Raw genomic sequence first — 22,988 nt, forward strand, 5'->3', positions numbered from 1 at the left:
CTGCATGGATGCTGTAACCTGACCAGTATGCACCCATAGCTCACTCACCCTCTCCCTTGCTTCCAGGCTCCTCTCCATGCCAGTACTGGGACAGGAATATTCTTTGGCATCTGTCTAGTTACTGGAATTGTGGCTCTTATTGGATATTCTTACCTCAGGTTCAGGAAGAAAAACACAGGCTTCCAGCACTTCAAGGTAGGTGGCGGGTGGGAACACGAAGCAGGGGGTGGACAACACTTCCCCAGACCCACTGCACTTCCCAAATCCACAATCTCCAGTTTCTCCAGGGGTTTTAAGCTAGATTAAAAACCCTCATCACTTCACACTTGAACTGTTCAGACTGAGACACAGAGGAAGTGGGGAAGGGCTCACACACTTGCCTTGGGCATGAGCTTACAATTGCCCTCAGACCTCTCCACCCAAGTGTCTGCTCACACAGACACTTCCAACGCCAAGGACTGGCCCAAAGCTCATTTAACTACACCACAGCAGTGCAGAAGTCTTTGCCTCCCCAGAAAGCTCACCCTTAAGGAAGCAGGCAAATACAACCACTGAAAGGGCACCTGTCCTCCATTGCTATTTATTTTGTTGTTCTGGAGGTTGAAACGTTTGATAGAACATGAATAACATTTCCTAAACTATAGGAAAAAGGCCAGATCCAAAAAACAAACAAATTGAAAGGCCTGTAGAATTGAAAAGTGCAGGTTTTTATACTGATGCACTTACATGCTTGATTTCTTTTAACTAATTTTGCTAGCAACACATAGATGCAAAACCAGCCAGCAACAGCCAAGCTACAGAGACGAGGGATGAGAAAAAAATATTACAAAATACACAAGAACCAAACCAAAAGAAAGTCTACCTAGAAGTGAACAGAAATCCCTTCTTGTTCTAGTCCCTGCATGTAACGTGAATCATCTTCTAGAAACAAAACCCAGGAGTCAAGAGCCAGGGTAAACACTTGCATTTTTAAATGGTGTCAGTGAGAGCCCTTTGGACTAACCAGATGCTTTTTACTCCAAGCACAATTTCAGGGCCACACTTCCTCTCCCATTCTTCACTGAGGCTTAAAAATAGGAAGGGAGAGGAAAAGAGACACCAGTGTTAAGTGACCTGAGATAATACAACAGCCAAAACCACAGTTCATGCCCAGAGACAGGTTTAGACAACAAAGCCAGTTCAACCACAACACCGCACCAGTAGGTAGTGAAGCTCAAGTGCCCCACTTTATGCACTGGAGGAAGAAGATGAAACTTAAGTTTGGGTTCTCTTGTGTAGTCAAAAGATGACACTGACACCACGTCGCTGGACAAGTCACAGCCTTCAAATATCACCAACCCCTCATACGAAAGTCCTTCGACAGCGACTTCACCAGAACCTACTTATGATCTTTTCTCAGTAAGTGCTCATTTTGCTTTGAGATTGAGACACTACTAATATAGTGGTAAGAGGGAATGACTTAGTGAAAGAAAAACGTCTAGCTGGAAAATAAAAATTAATGCAAGAAGCCAGCATTTGAGTTCCTGGCTCTCCTGTCTCCCTGCTGCTGGAAATTGGGTTTGTCTCACCTGTAATAAAATCAAAGCTGTGGTCAACAGCTGCATCTCAAGTCCACCTTCAAAGACAGCTGAATTAAACTGGACTTCAAATGCCACTGGATGGCAGTGACATGTCCATACAAACTTAAGAAGCCTTCTAATTTGTCTTCATGTCTCCTTGCTGAGAGCCATGCTGGCACTCCAAAGAATCTGAAACACAGCAGGGAGGGGGCTGGGAATGCAGGGAAGGAAAGAGCACACCCTCACCAAGGTACAGAGTCTAAAATCAAAATGCACCGTTTTGCATCCAGTAAAAGGACTTGTTTGCTGCAAAAATGTCAGGTGCCAACTCTGGCATCTGTATGGACAAATCTGCAAAAAAGTTACTTTTGTTTCTTAATGTAGTGTTCAAGTCTGATTTTCTTTTTACTCTATTTTATAGGATTCAGACGACCAACAGCTTGTGATGAGTGGTCCTCATGATCAGAATTAAAGACCGAATTTGGCATTAGTCAGCTAATAAACACATTTTATTTACACTTACTGTGAAAAAAAGAGCACCTACATTACAGGGAATAAAATCTTGTTACAAACTAAAAACCAAAAGAGCACAGCTTTGTTTAAGATGCCTTCTATATAGCTCACAGAGATACCAGCCTCAGAAGTGTGGGCTGAATCTGAGCAGTACCAACTATGAGTGCTGAAAGCAAAACTGAGTCTAAACTAACCAGCCCAGAAGCAGACACCTCTCTGGGAAAAGCAGCTGATTTTCACTCACCTGCTACTTAACTGCTTTTAATCTTCTCCACAGACTTTAAAATGGCCACAAGCACACAGGGCTGTTAACTTGACAAATATCCTAAATTTCCTAGTACTCCAGGCCTGTGCTTTCATTTTGGCTCAGTTGCAACTAGAACAGGCAAGTGTGAAACAGAACATGTGGTAAGCCTCTATTTTTAAACGGAGGGGATTTTTTTGCTAGTTTACTTTCCTGTTAGATATTCAGCAGCAGGAAACCACCATCCTGTCTGTCCCCTTGCCTCCTCTAGCTTCTCTGTCTTTCCTTGAACTTGGCTTGGTGTTTGGTTTACATCTCACCTCACTATACAAAAAGAAGCAGTAACTGAGGCAGCTTTAGGAAGAAATGCAGGTGTTAGGAAAGCATCCAAATGAACCATTTTTGTGAAGAGTGGACTATGAAGATGAACACCCCCTTGCCATGCAGAGTCTACATTCAGTTCTTCAGGTCTGAGAGGAGCAGCAGCAGCAGCTGCTCCTTCCCATACTGTATTTTTACCGAGCACAGTAGTAACAGCTGCCACTGTCACCACACACTATTAGAAATGGATCAAACTTGAGTTTGACTCACTGTCACCTCCTTCCATCAAAATATTAATATCATCGTGATAACGTGAGAACATGGAACAAATCACAAAACAGAAAGAGAAGATTTTCTTGCTGGCAGTAGTAACATCCCCCCAACATGTAGGGGGGCAGGAGGGAAACCCAGGAAAGCTCTAGTCACCTCTGGGAACTATGCCAGGAGGCCTTCCCTCAGAGCAAGGTGGGGGGAAAATCCAGGGTTGTTGATGCACAAGGAAGGGAGTATAATGTGTAAATACACATTCATCTGGATGAAACAGAATTTCCTCAGCTCCTTCCCCTGTCCCCCTACACAAGCCTGCTTGTTTTCATGGACATTAGAAAATTTAGAACACAAATGTGCTTAAACACAGTCACATCTAGGAGAGTTTTCCCCACAGAATTTAGCAATTAATACAACGCATGCTCTTTCCTTCTCTCCAGTCAATCAAAATATTAAGGCTCACAGAGACCAGAAGATAAAGTCCAAGCATTTATTTTTGTAATAATCATTAAATATTTTTATCACAAAAAAAAAAAGCTCCACAATTCATTAAAATCTTCTCTTACTGATAGGCTATTCAGCTCTATGTTTTTGATAGACCAGAACAAAAATTTCTTCTTGCTTTGGTGTTCAAATGAACCATACTTCCAAAATTAATATAGAGACACTGCCCATTAAACATGCCTAAAAATCTCTTTGAAATCAGTAGCATAAGGTTAAAATAAGTAATGCAGAAAGCATCATGGTAAAATCATTTTAAAAATGCAAGACATTTTTAAAAGTTAAAAAGCAGCATTTTAGCACTGAAAAATAAATAATACACTTGAATATTCTCACTTAAATTTATATTATATATAGTTGGACTATTTTAAGGAAACATAACCCTTCCATAATTAACTTTTTTCATGCAACGTTGTTTATTTCAACAAGTCATGCAATATAAACAATATTTTACTTCAGCTGGCTGTTGCAACATAGCCTGGTACAGAAGTTTGATTTCTAAGTTAAGAGAAAGGAAGGGTGACAGAAGAAAATAATCTTGAAACAAAACGTGCATTATGTGCATAACACCATCCAAGCCAATGAAACTGTTCCTGCCTAACACAGGATGAATGTACAGTGGTTTGGGTGGGTGTTTTTTTTAAAGAGTGCATTGAAATCTCTGGAGCATGAGAGGTGCTACACACCAAGTTCAGTTCTAGCTGAGCATTAGGATACAGAACTGAAGGCAAATCAGGATAATCCCATCTTTGTACTTCATTATAAAGTTATGCTAAATATTTCTTGCACAGCCCCACCAAGTCTCTCCTGATACAGTCAGACTAATTTCCTGCAACACTAAACAAGCAGGACAGTCAGATGAACGTACTCATTTCAAGTATATTCACCTGTTTAAACACAGAGGTGTTTAAACCACACACTTCAGCCAAGTTTGACATAGGAGCATAGAAAAATCATAAAATCTAAACCACCTCTGAGAACTTCATACTGATTTCAAGCATACAGGAAAACTACCTACAAAATTGTGCAGGCTAAATTAGAATACATTCTTTACTTTGCAAACATGCTTTTAAAAACATGAAATATACTGTACATGAAATTCACTCTAGATACTTGCACATACAGACAGGTTAAAAAAAAAACAAACAAACCAAACCAGAAAACTTTTGGTCAACAAAAGTTTGTTTGCCTGACAATCATGACAGAAAGCAAGTGATATCCCAAAATGAATACCAAATACTATGTATTTTGTTATACATGCTTCTAAAAACCAAGGCTTTTATAACTAAAATTTGAAAAATATTAATCATATTATGCCTTCTAAAGTGGCTGGGGTGAGAAGCACCACTTAAAAAAACAAATATATTTCCTTTGGATTCAGAGAAAGGAAACAATTCTTATTTAAAAACAACTATATAGCAGTTCTATAAAGTGCCTCTTTGAGGAAATACATCAACAGATGTTTTCCTTGTGCAAAATAGACATTTTTCAGCTCAAATCTTTGAAACACATATGCTCCCCAGAGTTTGTGTTCATGCATTACCTTCAATATCTGTAATTCAATAAAACTTCTAATCTATACCAAAACTATTTTTCTTTATTCAAACTGTGTACCACCCCTAATTTAGCTTTCAGGGTTTGAGCTAAAAACATGTCATCAGAAAACTCTGGGTTTCACTTTCTCATTTCTTAGTTTTTCCTTTCAGTCCTTTGCCCGTTGTGCGTGTTTACTTTTGACTGTAGAAGTCTGTTATGGCAGGCTGTATGAAATACATTCTCTCCTAGGGAACAGCAAAGCCACATTGCATACCACTGGAATAAGACACTGTTAAAATCTTTAAAAGCAGCATTTAGGATCAAACTAAAGCCTGATAGAGAGATCTGTCTCCACTTTGAAATGCAAAATGCAAAACCTCTTGAAACTACTATTATTGGAGAGTGGATACTTGAAGTGTCCTGAAACTCAAAAAAAAAGTTACCTAAAAGTTAAGAGAAGGAAGCTGAAGCAGCCCAAGCTACTGCAAGTTTCAGTTGTAGGCTCGGGTCCACCTGCAGCCAAGCACAGATATGGCAAGAACAGAAACTGCACAGACAAGAGAAAGAGCCCAGGAGCCTGAGCCCAGTGCAGCAGAGCCAGGACACTCCAGCCCTTGGCTCCTCACAGGTAAGGCTCTGTCTATAGCAGCAAGGAAAGGTACAAAGTGTGACCCTCCCTCTCAGTCTCACCCTAGGCCAGTTACTAATTTGTATCACTGAATTACTAATACTGGATTTAAGCTCTTCCACGCCAAGATCCATTATAGGCTCCAGCTGGAGTGCTGGTAAGGGCCAGAAGAGAGAGCTTAGGTATTTCTTCGTAAACCACAAGGCTGCAGATAAAAGTTTCCAATGAACAAACAAAAATAACCACCCCAGAACACCAGCAGTCCTCCCCCTCAGATGTGCCCTCCCTCCTGGCCCACTACTATTTTGGCAGCCCATCATCTCTTTTGTGTGTAAGAGGAGTTTTCACATGTCTGAGCAGGAGAGGAGAAAAACAGGTACAAAGCTTATAAGAAAAAGTATGAAACACATATAAACCAAAGTAACAGATTAAAGTGACTTAAATAAAATACAGGTACATTCAAGGAAACCAAGAGCTATTTGTCCATTTTAGAGAGGAGCCACCAAGAGTTTATTTGATCTGAACTGTCTCTTGTAGGAAAGGTATTCTGAATGTACCAGTGCACAGCTGGTCTGACCAGCCAGGAAGTTCATGCTGCAAAGGAGTCCTTCTTGGATAAAATGTGTAATCAGGCTCGTAGTTCAAGAGACAGCTCAGTGATGCCATGTAGATATCCGCAAATCTAGAGAGACGTCTTAGGAAGTAAGTTGGATTCTCATCAGTTCTGAATATGCTTCCAAACTGTGCATTGAAGAAATTCCTGTTCATCTCCCTGTCCCCCCAAAAAAGAGAAAACAAAGACAACGACGTGAACAGACCTGCACACATCTCTTCACCAGCTGGCATCCATAACCTGAAGCAAGCAGATGCTAAAACCTGTTCTATGTATTATTCTCTTGCCATTGTACTTCAAAACACCAAAATGTGCCACAGAAGTTTTTTACCTCTTGTGCATATACAACCCAGATCTAGAAATCACAGTTGTGAAGAGCCTCACACTTCTCCCACTAGAGATAAGTTGCTTCTGACATCAGAAACATGACATCTCAAGCCTTCTTTTCTAGAGATTGTGAAGAAGACTTCCGCCTTTCTCTAAATCCTAATGACATCCAATGTTCCAAAGATAAGAGACTTCTTAAGAAAAGGCAAATATTGGGCTTAACACGCACCAAAAGCTTAAACACATCTCGGAATTAACTTCTGTCATTAGTCACTGCCAAGTAACATTCCCATTTTGTTTATTCCCACATTTCTGGGGAAGACTGCTGGTGGTACAGCTGCTGGCCTTGCCAACTGTGCACTTCACACACCCTGAATTTAGGGATTACTCCTTCATGACAATAGATTATTAGGACTTTTAGCCCTATTACCTATCTTTGTGATAAATCCATTGCTAAATCCAGTCTAGGGCAGAGCTCAGTTTCTATGTATTCTAAGATGTATCACATGTAATCTGCAGAAATCAAGTAAAAAACCTGGAAAAGTGACCTACATCTTGACAAAGAAATACATTCTTTATTCATGCAGAAGCTGTGTAATCAACAGTGACAGCTGAACACACGTGGACAGAAGAACCAAAATGAGAAGGAATGGGACTTGATAGGATGTTACCTTTTCACTCAAAAGTTACATCTGTTCTAAAGACAGGGAACGGGGAAAAGGGTCCGTATGTACAAAGTGTCAGAGGGGAGAAGAGCTGCACAAGAGACACGTAGAATATCACTTTAAAAATGTTTTATAAGATCTGTAATTACCAGGGAATATAAACCAGGGATGGAGAGAAATTCCAAAGAAACCTGTGGAAGATATTGTATAGAACCCTTGGCTACTAAAGAAGGCTGCAAATTCTTCCTCCCCTGTGTCTTACCTCATTTCCTTTCTTTCCTTCTTCCATTCTTCTAAAATCATTTGGGAATCAGGATCACGGTGAACCTGAAATGTAAAGTATGGATAACCTGTAAGTAAGGATAAATAAGCCTTTCCATTAACAAACCCTTATCAGCTAACAGGACACAAGCAACACTTCAGAGATCCATATACCAAAGTTATCCACGTCCATTTTAAACAACCAAAAGCAGGAATTGATCCAGGCTGACCAGTGGAGAAAGGAGACAAGATTTTGAGAAAACTCCTATTAATTAACCACACAAACAATTGCATTTATCTACAGTCAAACACTTCAGTGAGACTGAAAGCACTTGCAACATCAATGTCCAGCATTTAGAAACTTGGCTGGATCCCTTGGGCTCAACAGAGCCGATTACACACACACAGAACAAACCTGCATGTGTTCCAATAATCCTGTCAAGGTTTGTAGCCAGGTCATGGTTTGAATGTACTTCTCTGTGTTCATGATTTTAATCTCCGATCGTAACTCGGGAATAATCGCACCAGTGCGCCAGCCATGCTTCAGGGTCAAGTCCTATTCACCAAGAATTACAAAATACAGATCTTAGTCTTAAACAGAACTACTTAAAAGAAAAGAATCTGACTACTGTTTATCCCAAAGTGGCACTAATTTAACTGGTTTTTATGTACAAGCAGAAGTATAAAACAGTGGGACTTGACTGTGCTAATGGCCAACAGAATTCAATTTCAGATTAAGCTTCAAATCCTACATTTTTGAAGGGAGAGAGATGAAGAACACACAAGCACTTGCAAATAAACACTAATTCCTTAGGTTTAAACCAAACAGCAGGAAATTCCTGTGTAGATGAGAGCTCTGCTGCTGCCAGCAGTACCTGAAGGAGCTGTGTGCTGGGTTTGTGCTGTTTACCCACACTCCCAGCTGACAGAAGGCTACAACCAGGAGCCCCAGCTATTCAAGCTCCTCCTGACAGGTACAACACAAGGCAGCTGCCACCTGTGGTCTCTTCTCCATTGTGCCAGAGTAGAACAGAGCTGCATCCTCCTTTTGGCCCTCAATCTTCTGAAGCACCCAAAGTTACTGTTCTTTTTAAAAGCAGACTGAGGAAAAAATGTTAACATCTGCTGCTGCTGAAACATGTTACCAGAGCTTGGCAGCGGAAAAGTCACATGCAGGCATTCATGTGAAATCAATTACAAAAGGGCCAAGTGGTGGTCACTTCCCTAAAGTAACACCCTTATGAACACTTGTTCATAAGGTGGCAAAAAAATGCCTGGATAGTGGGGATTCAAATCAGAGCAAGATCTTGGGAAGAACGTTTACCATTACTGACAGGAAGATTGCCTCCTGCATTCAAAATAGAAGTTCATTCCACTGTCATCCAAGTCAGGCATATCCTGTACATTTGGATCTCTGTGTTTACTCTCTGTTACACCTGACACAATCAGTATCTGGATTGGGAATACCACCTCACACATTCCTGACCACAGTTAGTAAACAACTTAAATGCTACAAGTCAGGTGGAAAATATGGTTGGCATGTTACACCCCCAGTGTTCTTCACTGGGAAAAAAAAAAAAAAAAAAGGCAATATGGCTTAACTACCAAATTTTGTTGTATTTTAAAATCTCAAATGAAAGTGTGTTACATTGAATAACTGGGGAGGAAGAGAAGAAAACTAAAAAAGCCTCATCTTTTCTCTGATTTTGGGAAAGCAAACTACTTACTGCCAAGTCACTGTATATGTGGTCACCAAAGTAGAGAACCTTAGAGCCCCTCCAGCCAGTAAGCTTCAGAAATTCATACAAGTTACCCTGCAGAAATAATGACAGGGACATTGTAACAGCATGTGACCTGCACCTTCACAGGCACAAAAAAGGAACTTAGTACTCCACTAAAAATATTTTCATATCACAAATCTTGTCCTCATCTTATACACCATAAATCCCAAATTTTACAGGTGATTTCAGTGATAGTAGCACTTCAAGAGGCAAGGACATACAATACCGACAATGAATTTGTACAACTTCAGACATTAAAATAACTCTCTTAAAGAATGCATCTGCATTTTAGAAGCCTTTATATCCAAAGAAGCTTGGGATTCTAGGAAACAGGTATTAAATTGGAACAGAAGGAGTCTGTTGAAAGCATACCTGTTTGTAAATCTGGCCTTTCTGAAGCTTGTGAATCTTGTCCCAGAGCAAGACTCCCCTTTCATTCACCTTCCGAAATGGTCTAGAATAGATATACAATTGTTATGTTGCTGTAGAAATTCTGTCACTTCTTAGGAAATTAAAGTCTTAACATTAAAAATATTCATCTGTCAAAAGGAAAATTCCCTCTAGCATCTGAATTTTGTAAGAGAAAAAGCAAAACTCCAAAACTTCCACCTTAACCAGTGAGAAGTAATGTATCTCTCCAGTTCACCTATGAGATTTATAAATACAGTTTGAGAACAACTGCTGAGAAGTAAAGCAGGGACCTGAGGCAGAGCAGAAGAAACAGCATGAATTGTCTGCCACTAAGGAGGAGAGAAGAGAACATAAAAAAAAACATGTGTAAGAATCCCCCAATCCCTTATTTTGTACATCTGGACAACTGAAGATGAGAGAGCACAGGACTGCGGCCAAGACATAAAGCAAAGTGTTTTTTTAATTAAATGCAAAAAGTAAAGGGAAAATAATCCCACCTCCCTCTATTTCACTTTCAAATCATAAGCACACATAAAGAAATAGGTCATTTTCAAGGGTAAAAGTAGGGCATACACAATAGAAATGTGTTTACTTAATCACAACTAGTCCAAATACTCCAGTCTGTCAGCCAGACAGATGCCTTTTAAATATCATGTGTGATGAAAAAAAAAAAAAAAAAAAAAGAAAAAAAACAGAAGAAATTTCCAGATAAGGGTCTGATTTGAAAGGCATCAAGATTTCTCAGGTTTATTAGGAAAGAAGAACACTTCATCAACGTGCAAATAAGATGTTAAAAACAGCTTCTGTGGCCCTAAGTCACTCCAGTAGACCTGTGACAGCTCCCGAAACTTTCTTAGGCAAGAAAAGGTAAATATTTAGACTTCAGCATTAGGTGTCACTGCATTTTGTAATGACCTTACATAGGATTTCACCAAATATGATTTCATTTTACATTGCAGCCAAATGAAAATATTTCATAACACTCTATAGCCTTATATGGAAGAGCTGCTTGAATCATTCTTTACTGACTACACACCCACCTTCGTTTATCATTGAAAAAGTTTGGTTTTTCAGCCTGCACAATGACCACATCAAAGAGATCCCTCCAGTCCTTGCCAACGATGAACTTCATGCCTTTGTCCCTAAAAAGGACAGAGGGATATGAACAACAAAGCATAGCAGAGTGCAGTTATCTGTGCAATGTAATGAGTTACACTAGAGAACTTCATCTTCCCCATCCTTAAAGAATGCATAGTTAAACAGCAAACACTGTTTAACAAACTGCTCACTTACACAAAGCTGCTGGGACTGTTTGTGATGAGAAACATCTTCTTGCCATGATCAGCCAGCTTTGCTAACACTGCACGAGTTTGCTCAGCATAGCAGATGTATTTCTCTGTGAGGATTGGGGAAAACACAGCATTAATTGAAAAATTCTTGTGAAAAACTTTGTCTGCATTCAACCGAGGGTTCAGAACACAGGGTTATACTTTAAGGCACCTTTAACAAGTGGGAATAACTCTTTCAAGATTTAAAAATTTACAATTTGTAATCTTTAAATAAAGAAGCCAGAAAAATCATATACTATCAGTAAGAAAAGCTTTGATAGATTATACCATTAGTACTTACCAATATCTGCTTCAATTGCTCTGTACATTATTCCTTTGATATGAACATCTCTGATTGAATCCTGTAAGGAAAGCAATGAGCAGCAAAGAATCTTTTCAAGTGTAACATCCATGCTCACTGCATAGCAATAGTTACTTGTTTTTAAAACAACTCCTTTCTTAACACTTCCAATTTTACAGAAATGCCATGTAATGTAATGTTAAATAGATAGATAGATAGATAGATAGATGGATGTGTGTGATGTCACCACTAGACAAAGAGTAAGCCTGTCCTCCAAGAAATTAACTTCATTTTGGGAAGTACAAAACTGTACAGCAAAGGGGCTGTTTTACATAACTGTGAGAGGTTGCTCAGAAGGGTGAAGTGGGGTGAAAGCCCTCTGCAGAAGCAGAGTCATCACAGATTTCCAGTGACCTTTGGAGCAGAACACATTCCTTTCCCCTTGCAAAAAAAAAAAAAAAAAAAAAAAAAAAAAAAAAAAAAAAGTTGTACATCTGACAGATTTTAGATTACAATCACTCACAAATGCCCTGATTATTTACATAAGAAATTTACACACAGATGAAAGAAGCTGAATGCTTGAACAAAGTATTTATAAGGCGCTCTGGACGCATTTAATAGCTCTCCTCAGCCAGCTCTGCACCAGCCAGCTTTGTTTAGAACAGTGGTAGTGCCATTTTGGTACTTACATGGGGTATGTCCTCAAAAAATACCACTACAGGGTTTCCAAAATGCTTCTAATACTGAATAGTGCAGAAATTTCTATACACACTTCAGCAGAAACAACAAGAACTGGCCTTCTCTATGTTACATAACCATAACATAAAATTAACTCCTCTGCAGGACACATCCTGAGGAATCAAGAGGGTAAAATTATTCCAGACTAGTGCTAGAGTTTTTCTGGAGGAGGAAGAGAGGTAAACAGGCAAAATAGATAGTCCAAAAGCCCAAGATAGCAAATGATTGTACGCTAGCCAAGATGCAGTAAAACTGAAAGCTCCAAATGGGAATTCCCTATAGCCTCTTACATTCCCTATAGCTTGTTAAATTCCTGATAGTGCAAAAAAATATGTTCAACAACAAAAGAACTTTTATTGCCTTAGAAGATCTTCTTAACTTTCCCCCTATTCACCCCTCAAACCTACCAAAAGAGCAACAGCCCTAGAACGTCAGCTTTCAAACATATTTCAATTGATTCTTTTCCAAGCTCTACCTTATTTTACTCATGTTTTTATGGCTGTATATCCATAATTACTCCATACAAAACCTAAGGTGAGGTATTTCACTGAGGCTAACACAATGGGTAGAAGCTTCCTGAAGTGTTCACAGAGAAGACACACAAATATACAAGTTAATCTAGATCTTCAAGACTTGACACCTACCTTGACATCTTTGTACAGATGAACAGGTTCATAGTCTATGTTGTTTTTCAGAAAGTATTCATTCACACAGGAAAGGAGTGTCATTTCTGGCAAGGAAAATATATCCATGAATTGCTTCATTGTATTTCCTTGTGAGCTCTACAGTGGTGGGAAGAAAAGGAAAGAAAAACAAATCAGGCATTTCTCAGATTAGAACAGTTTCATTTGTTCAGTATAAACACTTCAGCTTAGTTGCAGATACTCAGCTTTTGCCATCCCTGTTCACATTGCTACAGATTCTTTTTCAACTAAGACCTTCAATAAAGTACCTCCAAAAAAAGTGTTGTGATCGATTCTTCAAATAAATCCAACTCATTACTCTTAAGAGCAGTATTTTAATTCATAAAAACAAGACAGTGCTCAGCTAAAAGTCAAGAGAAGGCCTTCACTAGAAGTCTGTACCTCCAAAAACAAGAGGCACTGATGGATGAGGGATGGAGGTTCTCTTATTAGTTTGGTGGTTTTTTAAGTAAAGTGGAATAGTAATGAGGATTGCAAAACAATTTACCTCCTTGAAATGAGACCATAAAAAGTTGTAAGGATCTACAACAACCAGTGCAATAACAGAGGAAGAAATTTCTATTCTGCAAAAGCTGTAACAATAGTTATGTTTCACAGAAGTAGAGAATCTCATTATATAACAGCAAATACAGCCCAAATACCTCTCAATAAGTAGGGAGGTAAAACAAGCAGCTTGGGATCAGAGTAACACAGAGCAGAGGTTGCAAGGCCCTGCTGGAGGTCATGTTGTCCAAACCCCCTGCTCAAGCAGGGCCACCTGCCCAGGACCTTGTCCAGATGGCTTCTGTATCCAACCACAGAGACTCCACAACCTCCCTGGGAAACCAGCCTGTGCCAGTGCCAGGTCAGCCTCACAGCAAAGGAAGCATTTCCTGATGTTCAGAGGAAACCTCCTGTGTTTCAAGTCTGTGTCCCTTGCCTCTTGTCCTGCCACTGTCCTTTCCAAGATCAAAGAAAGTCTAGACCTAAACAGACCAAGGCATCTGGGAACACCAGAGTGATATTCACAACTGCTGCAGAGACTAGATTCAGGAATTCTAAATTCAGCTCCTTAAAAGAACAAGTACAAGAACAATAAAACACTCCACATCACAAAGACGGGCTTTTCATGTCGACATGGAATTAACATCTGTACACAAAAGGAGTGAAATAAACTTGGCTTTTTAGCAAAAAGTCAGCTTCATTCTTCATTTGGGAAAGAGGAAGCAACCCACCAGAGGGAAAAACCAACTCTCTTGACAAAGTTCAAGACCTAACTTAGAAGTTTCATCTTCTATCACTCATCTTTTGTCAAATCCTCTTACTGTCACTCTGCCAGTTGCATGCAGGAGTTGCCTCCATGCATTTTCTTGCTGCTACACCACCTAAGCCATCAGACTACCAGGAAAAAGTAAAGTACATGAACCAGATATGGTTCATTTCCCAGCCTTTATCAGATTGTCTCTGCAACACTGAGCAAGTCACTTGATTTTCTGTGTTCCACCACTCTGTCTGTATGACTTGGTAAGGCAACAGTCAGAGAAGAAACTACAGTGAGCAGGAGAAAGAAAAGTTATTTGTCACTTTCGAGGGCAAACTTCACATACAGCACTGAACTGAAGTCAATGATATATTGAGAAAATGTAACTGGTAGTTATAATGAGAACAAAATTTAAACACCACTATCCTCATGCCAAAAAAAAAACCCAAATCAAACAAAAAAAAGCCCCACAAAACGAAAAAATAAAAACAAACAAACAAAAAACCCCCAACCGATTTTAAAAACCATTTTGTGGTTTTACCTTTCCATAAAAGTCACTCATTTGTTCTAAAGGGACATGGGAACCATCATACATTGCAATGACTTCTTCATCTGGGACAACACTGAGGCCTCTGGAAAACAACACTAGCTTTAGCTCAAAAGTCAGAGTAAAATTTTCAAGTAATCACCGAACTCTGAGAGAATAACACTTAGATCTGGATCTTATTAAAACAATAATAATATAACACAAACACTTTTGTTTTTAAGTTAAAACAGCATCTTTCCTTACCAAACAAGTAACATTTTAACAGGCTCATGCACGCAGAACACATTCCAATTTTAAGTCATTTCTACTTTCTTATGGGAAAAGAGCTTATTAGTCTCCATTAAACCTATGCCTCAAGGGGTTTTTTAAGAAGTGGTTGGAACTTCCAGTTTCTTAACACAAAGTAATTCCTCACTCTGCCTTTTCTTTTATACAGCTTTGATGATATGATAGTGTTTAAACCAGATTATTCTGCAGCATGACCTTGAAGATTTAAGGGAGTGAAAAATATACACAACCCTTAACTAAATAAGAATTTCTTTTAAACTGTATGAAGAGTTCAGTTTCTCAAAACTGAAAATTACTTGAAGGATAGCTGATAAATAATTAAAACATTAAAATATAACAACAAATGGGAAAGAAGAGTTTATCAACTATTAAGAGATTAAAGGCTTTGGTTTGATCATGAATGTTTACAGTATCAAGCATCTTGCCCTAAAGCATCTCAAAGACCGCAGGCATGCAAACATCTTCACAAGAGGCCACAGAAATGTTGAGATTTTACTTGAGATTAAAAAAAACACTTATGAAAACCAGATCAGCTGGTCTCTTTTTTCCAAGCCTACTTATGGTGTTTTGCAGCCTTGTAAAACATACCATTATTTCAGTGCCTCCCTTTCTGTGGTCTGACCAAGAAGCATTGCCAGGCATTAAAAAATAAATTGATTCACAAGCCTAGTGCTTTCAGTGCTTAGAGTCCACACCAGCTTTGCAGTGGAAAGGCATGAAACATGAACTTCCTCAGGGCTTCTGTGGTGGCAGAGTCCCACACTAACCAGCTCCTTTACTGCACTTCTGCCCCCACACCAACTGGTACACAACTCTGAGCTGTTGCTGGCAGGACTCCAGCATTCAAGTCACTCTTGTGCACAAACAGGGCAGATAATACTTGTGTTTTGTAACATACAGAGTTCAGCATCACCCCCTCCACAGCAGCAAACACAAATGCAACCAAAATGTAAACCAGATCCCAAGTAACACCACCAGATTTGAGAAGGTACCTTCTAGTCTGCACACAGCTATGCCAAGTGGTATTTGAATACTGCTGGAGAAAGCACTTGAGCATCAGGAGCTACTTAAGCACAAATCAACAGAGCACAACAGACAAGTGAAAACCACAGTGAAGAGATGACTGCCTAGGCAAAGCTGTAGATTACTTTTACCACAAGACTCACAGTCCTGACACAGTTCACCGTGCAGCTGTATAACCACACATCATCTTGACATCAACCCTCAGAGTCTTCAGCTTCTCTTTTCCTCCCCTCATCCCTGTACAGGTGTTTGGGGAAACAGCATGAAGGTGGTGCAAACCATCATTTCCAGGTCACACCACCTTTTGGACCCAAACTTGGGTATTTTGTCCTCATGGTGGGTGGTGGAAAACAGCTAAGAGTGCAACAGAATAAACTTGGGTAAAAGTCTTTTTGTCCAATGACTTTATAAAGGTGCTCTGGCTTCTGGTTTAACTTAAAATCTGGTACCGAGTGTGGTGCAAGTTTGATTTGGTTGATGTGTCCAAACTTAAAAGCTCTGTGCAAACACAGCAGGACCTCTCAAGTGTCTCCACAACCACACCAAAGTCATGCTAACAGGCACTCTGTGACAATTATTTACATAGAAAGCAACAGCAGAGAAGTCATCAGGGTATTTTTAGATGTCTTTCAGCACAATTTAACAGCCGGAAACAAAGTGAGTCAGCACTATGTGACCAACCAGCTTGCCAATTCTCCCAGGGCTGAACTGGGCAATCAGCTGTGCTGGGTCAGGCAGTAGATGTGTACGCGTCTGTGTGTACACAGAGAGGTGCAAAGAAAACCCCTTCCAGCAAGGTTGCAATGCTCATTCGTGCCTGTGCTCATCAGGGCACAGCTCCTGGTAAGAATCCAAGCTGTACACTAATAAATGCAGTTATAAAAGACTCAAAAAATAGAGCATGTACGGTTATTATAGAGAGAAAGTAACTTTACCTACCTGTAAACTGTTCCCAGCTGAATATAATGAAAAGCATCAATCTTCATTAATAATGCCTTGCAGGTCAGAAAAAAAAGAAAGTAACAATTTTTATCACATCAACTATTTGACATGAAATTACAAGAATCAAAGCAATTTTATCTACAACCTTTCTGTCTCAAGAACACCTGAGCACTCTCCCTTCAACTTTCTTCACAGCTTGAAAATACTTTTATCAATGACTTTTACCTAGGTTTATCCTGTTGCACCCTTCCCCACCCACCATGAGAACAAAATGCCCAAAATATTTCCTACTTAAGAGCCATTTAAAAAACAATCATTAATAATAATAATAAAGCTTGCTATTAAAGACAGAAACATGAAACAAAATCCTTACACATCAATGCAGAGTGAAAAGTTAGAAGGCTTAAAAGCTCTATTTATTTTCTTTGGCCATGTTCTCCACAGTACATAACTCATCACAAAGTTGTTTATACATACCCGGTGCACATCATAATGAAGGCCTCGGATGGCAAAATTGGGATCATAATCATATTTTCTTATTTCTGCAGGATACTAAGAAAAGAGAGCAATGATTTGATTTGAAAACCATAATCAAAATGAATAAAAATTGTTTCTGCAAAATTTTAAAAGTCTAAGTTTCCTATGCTTCTCATTTGCTCTAATCATTTAAGAGAATTTTTCATAGGCTGGTGAGATTTGCAGGAACATATGTACACAGTGCAAGACAAGTCAAACATTTTTCCAAAATCCAAGGTCATTGTTTTAAATTTAAGTCCATCCTGGAACCTGAACATCCAGGTACTCTGTAGTGATTACCTTTGAACATTAGCCTCTTGTTCAAAAAAGTCAATTTAATATATTATTAATACATTCTTAATACAGTAAAAAAAATTTTCTTTAGAGATGCATTTGAACTAAATGTCTGTCATGCACTCTTCCCTCAGGTTCTTTATATATAATGTAGGTAGCTCACACCATTATACATTGTGAGCTGTAGTCTAACATTTTTTAGTACAAGCCCATTTTCAGTCCGCTCTAATTTTGTCCTCCTTTAAGCACAGGTTGCCATGAAAAGAAATATTAGGTGCATTTCTTGGGCTAAGGGTTTTGTCCACTTGTTTTTAAAGGGTGAAATGCTTCAGTGGCTTCAATAAGGCCTGAGAAAACTATCATTTCTTTGATTAAGCCACTGGAAGGCAATCCTTCATTTTCTTCCCACAGGTTACATCAGCCTTAGAACCTGACATTCTCTACAACACTCTCCATACATATATGGCTAATTTACAAGCCTTCAGGGAAAAAGTGCATTATGCAGCTTCAACAGAGACTCTAGCTACTTTTACAAGAAATAAACTGCAATTTCCCCCCAAAGTTCTTATCTTGCTGACGAGGACTTGCTCTGCAACTGCTGTAGATTGCATTTGTACTGAGTACAGGCATCTGCAGTTAAAGAAAACAGTCCTATCATCCCTACCACCACTTCCAGAAGATGTGGGGCAGGCTACTGATCTGAAAGAAAAACAGCATCAAAAGCCTACAGACAGGTTGGAAGAGGTGTGGGTTTGGTCAGGGAACATGAAGCAGAGACAGAAGGGAAATCGTCAGGGAATGATAGAGAATGTGATCAACTGAAAACTACTATGCACTGCACGTGCCCCAAAGCAACCACATCAAGCAGATACAATGAGATTTATTTCTGCCTTTATCAAATTTCCGCACACTTGACTTGCTACTTTAATTTATTCTACTAGAAAGTTGTCTTTCCAGATACACGTCAGTGCACGCAAAGAAAAGATTGAGCTTACCCTGGCACACAAATCAAAGCTTCCTTGCAAACCAAACAAAGAAATGATGAAAATGGTACTGTTTGCTTACCCCAATTTTGGTAGGGATAAGCATAACTGGACTGAAACAGAAGTCCTGATAAAAAGGCACAAGGCCTGTGCATCAGGAAAGAAATAAACCCAGGAGCAAGAGCTTACATAGAACACCTGCTGCCAGCTTCGTGATTAGCATTAAACTCATGTTTATTCTCTTGGACAATTCCTTGCTTCCTACACTGCATTTTGCAATTTTTGATGTATTACCTCACACTGCAAAATTGGCCATCTTTTAGGTTGACTGTGACAGTCATAATGGACACTGTCTAGAGGGTTTTGTTCTAATGGTAAAGGCAAAAAAATATTAACAATACAAGCAGCCACAGAGATAGCACCAATAAAAACTGCTGTCCCTCTAAATTCCAAAAGGAGACAATGTATTTCAATAAGCTGTCTCAAAAATTAATTACAGCTTTGTTTAGTAGAAGTCAGGAAATTTTAACTGAGACAAACTGGAAAGCTATTGCTACCCAAATCCATTCAAATAGTAAAAGCAGAACATGGTTAGAATTTTTGTCTACAAGAATTAATCTTGACTCCTACAGTAGCATGGGTTTTTCCAAGAACCACGTAGCTTTAATAAAGTATATTTACACATTCCACAGAAATTGCTATCAAGACATGCCAAAATTGCAGGGAGATAAAGCTGTGTATGCTTGTGACACCCATGAAGTTTTGTTTGTTCTTCCAAGGATATTTATAGGTGTTTATATATAGCTCCTAACCTTTAGATTCAAATACGAAAGTAGAATTACACCACGCATTCGGATTTAGGTTGCATAAAAATACACAAGCAGTTTCATTAAGATACTCCATGGACTTTTTGTCTTTTGCTCTCCTGCAAGTCCTACAGTTTAATTAATTTTGCTGCTTCTAGTTCACATGGGGCTTTTTCCAGTCATTCTCCCAGCATACCTTCAGTTTCCAAAGTCACCTATCTCCACTTCCTGACACATGGGAACTTCTCCCATCCCCAAACTTGACAACAACCAGCTCCAAACTTCCTGGATGTCAACTGGTCACCGATGCAAGAACACTGCTTGGAGAGGCAACAGGGCAGTGCTCTGAGCTGAACACTTCCTTGTATCCAGGCTCTGATTCCTGCACACACTGCCCCTTCAGCCAAGGCAGCCGAAATGCCAGGTACACGCACAGAGCACCTCGCAAGCACTCAGTGCAATCAAAGCCCTGTTGAGAAGTCCAGCTAAAAATATTTCATAGGGAAATTAATTGCTGCACTCACAGCAAGGGATAAAACACAGTGATGGTAACTTTTAAGCTTATTTATTAATGTGACTCCAATAAGTGACATTCAGGAACAAACAACAAACCTCATGCCCCCATTAAGAGATAAAACAAATATAACTGTATTCCTTAACAGACTGCTCTCTGCTCAAAACTGCAGCTGAGAATAAAACAGGGCTTCTGCTGTGCATGTGTAGCTGTTGTACAAAATGTGCTATAAGGGAGCCAAGCTAGGACTGAGGCATGAAAAGATGATTTATGCCTCTCAGTCAAAAATGATTTATTATACTCTTCAATCATACATTTATTGTTATTACATTAATTTTACTTACCCGATGCTCATTAATAAGAAGATCTCGAGCAGCATTGAATATGAGAGTGTGCAGGTGTTTAGAATAAAAGACCAATGTGTAGTCATAATCGAACCCATAAATCTCAATGTCTGACAGGCTCATTTCATTGTTTGAAAAAATAGCATCTGGATTCAGCATGTTACTCATAATTGAAGGAACCAACTCTGTGAACAGGGGAGAGGAAAAAGAAGTTACATCAGCCTTGCAGTTTTATTTAAATAAAGACATAGAAATCCATTAGCAATTGCTAAGTACTGCTAAATGATGATGGAAACTATCAAATTAATTCACACTAACCAGCTAATCCTTAAGAATATAATGCTATTGAACATGCTGTCCCTAACTTGTCTTGGTGATCCATAGTTTTTATTCAAAGCACACTATTCTCTGCAGTCCAAGTTTGAAGAGAAGATGCATTTTGGCATCTTGCTTATCAGAGAACACCAGACATAATTTTTTGCTAACTGCGTTAACACATTTATTAATGCTTTTGAAAATTAATTTGGAGTTGAAGAATATTATTACATTATTATTACTACTACTCTAGGAGCCTTGTCTTCTCCTCCCATTACTTGGTCCAGCTCCTGCCCCTGAAGCAGAACTGACATTGTTTTAATTTGATATTGCTTTAAATTTTTTTTAACCATTTTAAGGTTACCACACTACTCAATTTCAACTCACACAAGTAAACTTTATGTGACTGTGTATATAACTGTCACATACACATTGCTGTGCTTATTAAATTCCTAGAAAATCAGAAAACCAAAAATATTCTGCTTATTCTCTGCATACACACAGAGTGTGTAAACCACTTCCATTTTTAAGGGTATGTTTCTGTTGATATTTGATGGAAAAGTACACTGAGAAGTTAAAACCGTAATATATTAGGTAACTTTAGGACCAACACCAATGTCAGTACTAAACACTGAGAGTGTTTATATTCCTTGTTTACAAAACTTGAAAAATCAACATTAGGAGGTTAAATGCTACTCTCCTGGCAGCATAAAACATAAGCATGTTTTCCTTCCTTCCCGTCTCATATACAGTCTTTATACTCCAGACTGCTCTACTAGTGGAAAAAAAGGGGATCATTCATCTTAAATCTGTGTTTGAAAAGGTGAGTTTAAAGGGAATATGCTTTGTTTGGTTACTTTCCATATAGGTCTAAAAGGAATTGCTGAAGCTTCTCTCAACACCTTCAGCTCTGAGGACAGATCCCTACATGCTCCATCATTGAAAACATCTCAACAAGGCAGGTCGGTGTGCAGACTTCAGATGCAGACACCCAAATCTTTTAATTTTCAAGAGAGGAAGAAAAGCAAATTCACTGAGTTTAATTCCAAACTTCAAATAAAGCCCAGCAATCAAATCAAATGCAATTTGACCTGCTATGGTTAAGGCAAATACTCCTACTCCATAGAAAGGGCCATGGAACATTCAATTTACTTGAAGCCATAAGCACACTTTTTAAAGAGCTTCCAAAATCACGTTACAACACCTATTTCTGTATTATAAAGTATTTTTTCAAATGTCAATTGTGCAGATTGGTGAGTCAACACTTGTTTTAAAAATAAAGATATTTATGTAGCTATATATAGATAAAAAGATACTTCAGCTGAAAAAAAGCTTGACTAGTTGCTGGCTGAAAACAGACAGTATAAACAGTTGGCTATTAGACATTCTGGCCAGTAGACAGCATCACAAGTGCTATAAATCTTGGGTCAAAAAACAGGAGACCTTTGTCATCTAAACGCTGTAACTAACTGAAATATCATATATATGAAGCCACTGGGTAACTTAGCTTGTAATACAATACTCTGAAATATTCTAGAAGCAGTTGCCTCATCTTTCACCAATTCACACCCACTGACCAACTTATTTTCTCACAACATTACCCTACCTCAGCACTTAAGTATTATTTGGGTGTGGGTTTGAACAAGAAAAAGTTAATTCCAAAAACAGGAAAAGAAAAAATAGAATCAAAATAAAAGGCACTTCCCTTCTTCCTATCCCTTATCTCACCCTCCAAAGCCCACAGACCTCTCTTGAAATCACTAACATAGCTTTTAATTTCACTTCTAAAATGCTGACGCTATTTTACATTCATAAATGCTTTGTTTGCACCCAGCAGTGTGAAGTCCTAGTTCGCATTCAAGACTCCTAAGTGAGGATAACACAATAATTTCTTTTTTTAAAGGCAAAACATGCAATATAAAGCACCATCCATTGCCACTACAGGACATGCCCTCCACTTGGTATTGTGGAGCACACTGCCTCTTTTTCTTTCAGCTCTCAGAAAAGACCACATACTCAAACAAATATTATCTTGGTAATACTCCTCCCACCGGAGCAAGGGCAGAAGCAAGAAAGCGTTTCTCCCCTAGCTTTTTGCCTGGCTAGGCTGAAGAGCAGGGCTTCCTAAGGTCATGTATGTACCGTGAGCATTTTATAATCCCTCACACAGTGTTAGAATAGAACCACAGGCAGAATTAAAAGAGTCGTCGAAAACTCCACAGCAATTTAACGTTTTGGAAGAGCAGCCTATTTCAGAATAGTTGTGTATATATATAAAAGTCATCAAAGAGATGACCAACTTCTCGATATTCTTTCTACATTGCTTTTCCACACAACACGCCTCCACCTTTCCCGGCCCAAGCTGCGCTGTACGAAAGGCGCTCCGAACAGCCGCGGCCCCGGACGGGCGATGGTGTGACGGGCTCAGCCCTCCCTGCCAGGGGAGGATGAAGGGGCAGCCGCCCCCACAGCCCGTGT

General features: G+C 39.1%; 2 protein-coding genes across 2 annotated transcripts in view; one reads left to right on the forward strand and one right to left on the reverse strand.

The window, feature by feature from the left end:
- Nucleotides 1-3,649, forward strand: part of STAB2 (stabilin 2) — a 78,057-nt gene extending 74,408 nt beyond the window's left edge. The window contains exons 65-67 of the mRNA XM_017737930.1: nt 67-195; nt 1,279-1,398; nt 1,981-3,649. Coding sequence (XP_017593419.1) covers nt 67-195; nt 1,279-1,398; nt 1,981-2,031 — 300 coding nt within the window. The 3' untranslated portion in view covers nt 2,032-3,649. The remainder of the gene's footprint in view (nt 1-66; nt 196-1,278; nt 1,399-1,980) is intronic.
- Nucleotides 3,381-22,988, reverse strand: part of NT5DC3 (5'-nucleotidase domain containing 3) — a 32,662-nt gene continuing 13,054 nt past the window's right edge. The window contains exons 3-16 of the mRNA XM_008636370.2: nt 20,565-20,575; nt 20,196-20,381; nt 17,216-17,290; nt 16,736-16,791; nt 14,480-14,570; nt 12,639-12,776; nt 11,257-11,317; nt 10,921-11,023; nt 10,668-10,769; nt 9,589-9,670; nt 9,163-9,249; nt 7,851-7,991; nt 7,437-7,501; nt 3,381-6,341 (exon numbers count right to left, since the gene is read on the reverse strand). Of these exons, the coding sequence (XP_008634592.1) occupies nt 6,080-6,341; nt 7,437-7,501; nt 7,851-7,991; nt 9,163-9,249; nt 9,589-9,670; nt 10,668-10,769; nt 10,921-11,023; nt 11,257-11,317; nt 12,639-12,776; nt 14,480-14,570; nt 16,736-16,791; nt 17,216-17,290; nt 20,196-20,363 (1,431 nt within the window). The 5' untranslated portion in view covers nt 20,364-20,381; nt 20,565-20,575 and the 3' untranslated portion in view covers nt 3,381-6,079. The remainder of the gene's footprint in view (nt 6,342-7,436; nt 7,502-7,850; nt 7,992-9,162; nt 9,250-9,588; nt 9,671-10,667; nt 10,770-10,920; nt 11,024-11,256; nt 11,318-12,638; nt 12,777-14,479; nt 14,571-16,735; nt 16,792-17,215; nt 17,291-20,195; nt 20,382-20,564; nt 20,576-22,988) is intronic.

The sequence above is a fragment of the Corvus brachyrhynchos genome, unplaced genomic scaffold (genome assembly GCF_000691975.1).
Source record: "Corvus brachyrhynchos isolate BGI_N302 unplaced genomic scaffold, ASM69197v1 scaffold56, whole genome shotgun sequence".
Taxonomy (NCBI): Eukaryota; Metazoa; Chordata; class Aves; order Passeriformes; family Corvidae; genus Corvus; species Corvus brachyrhynchos.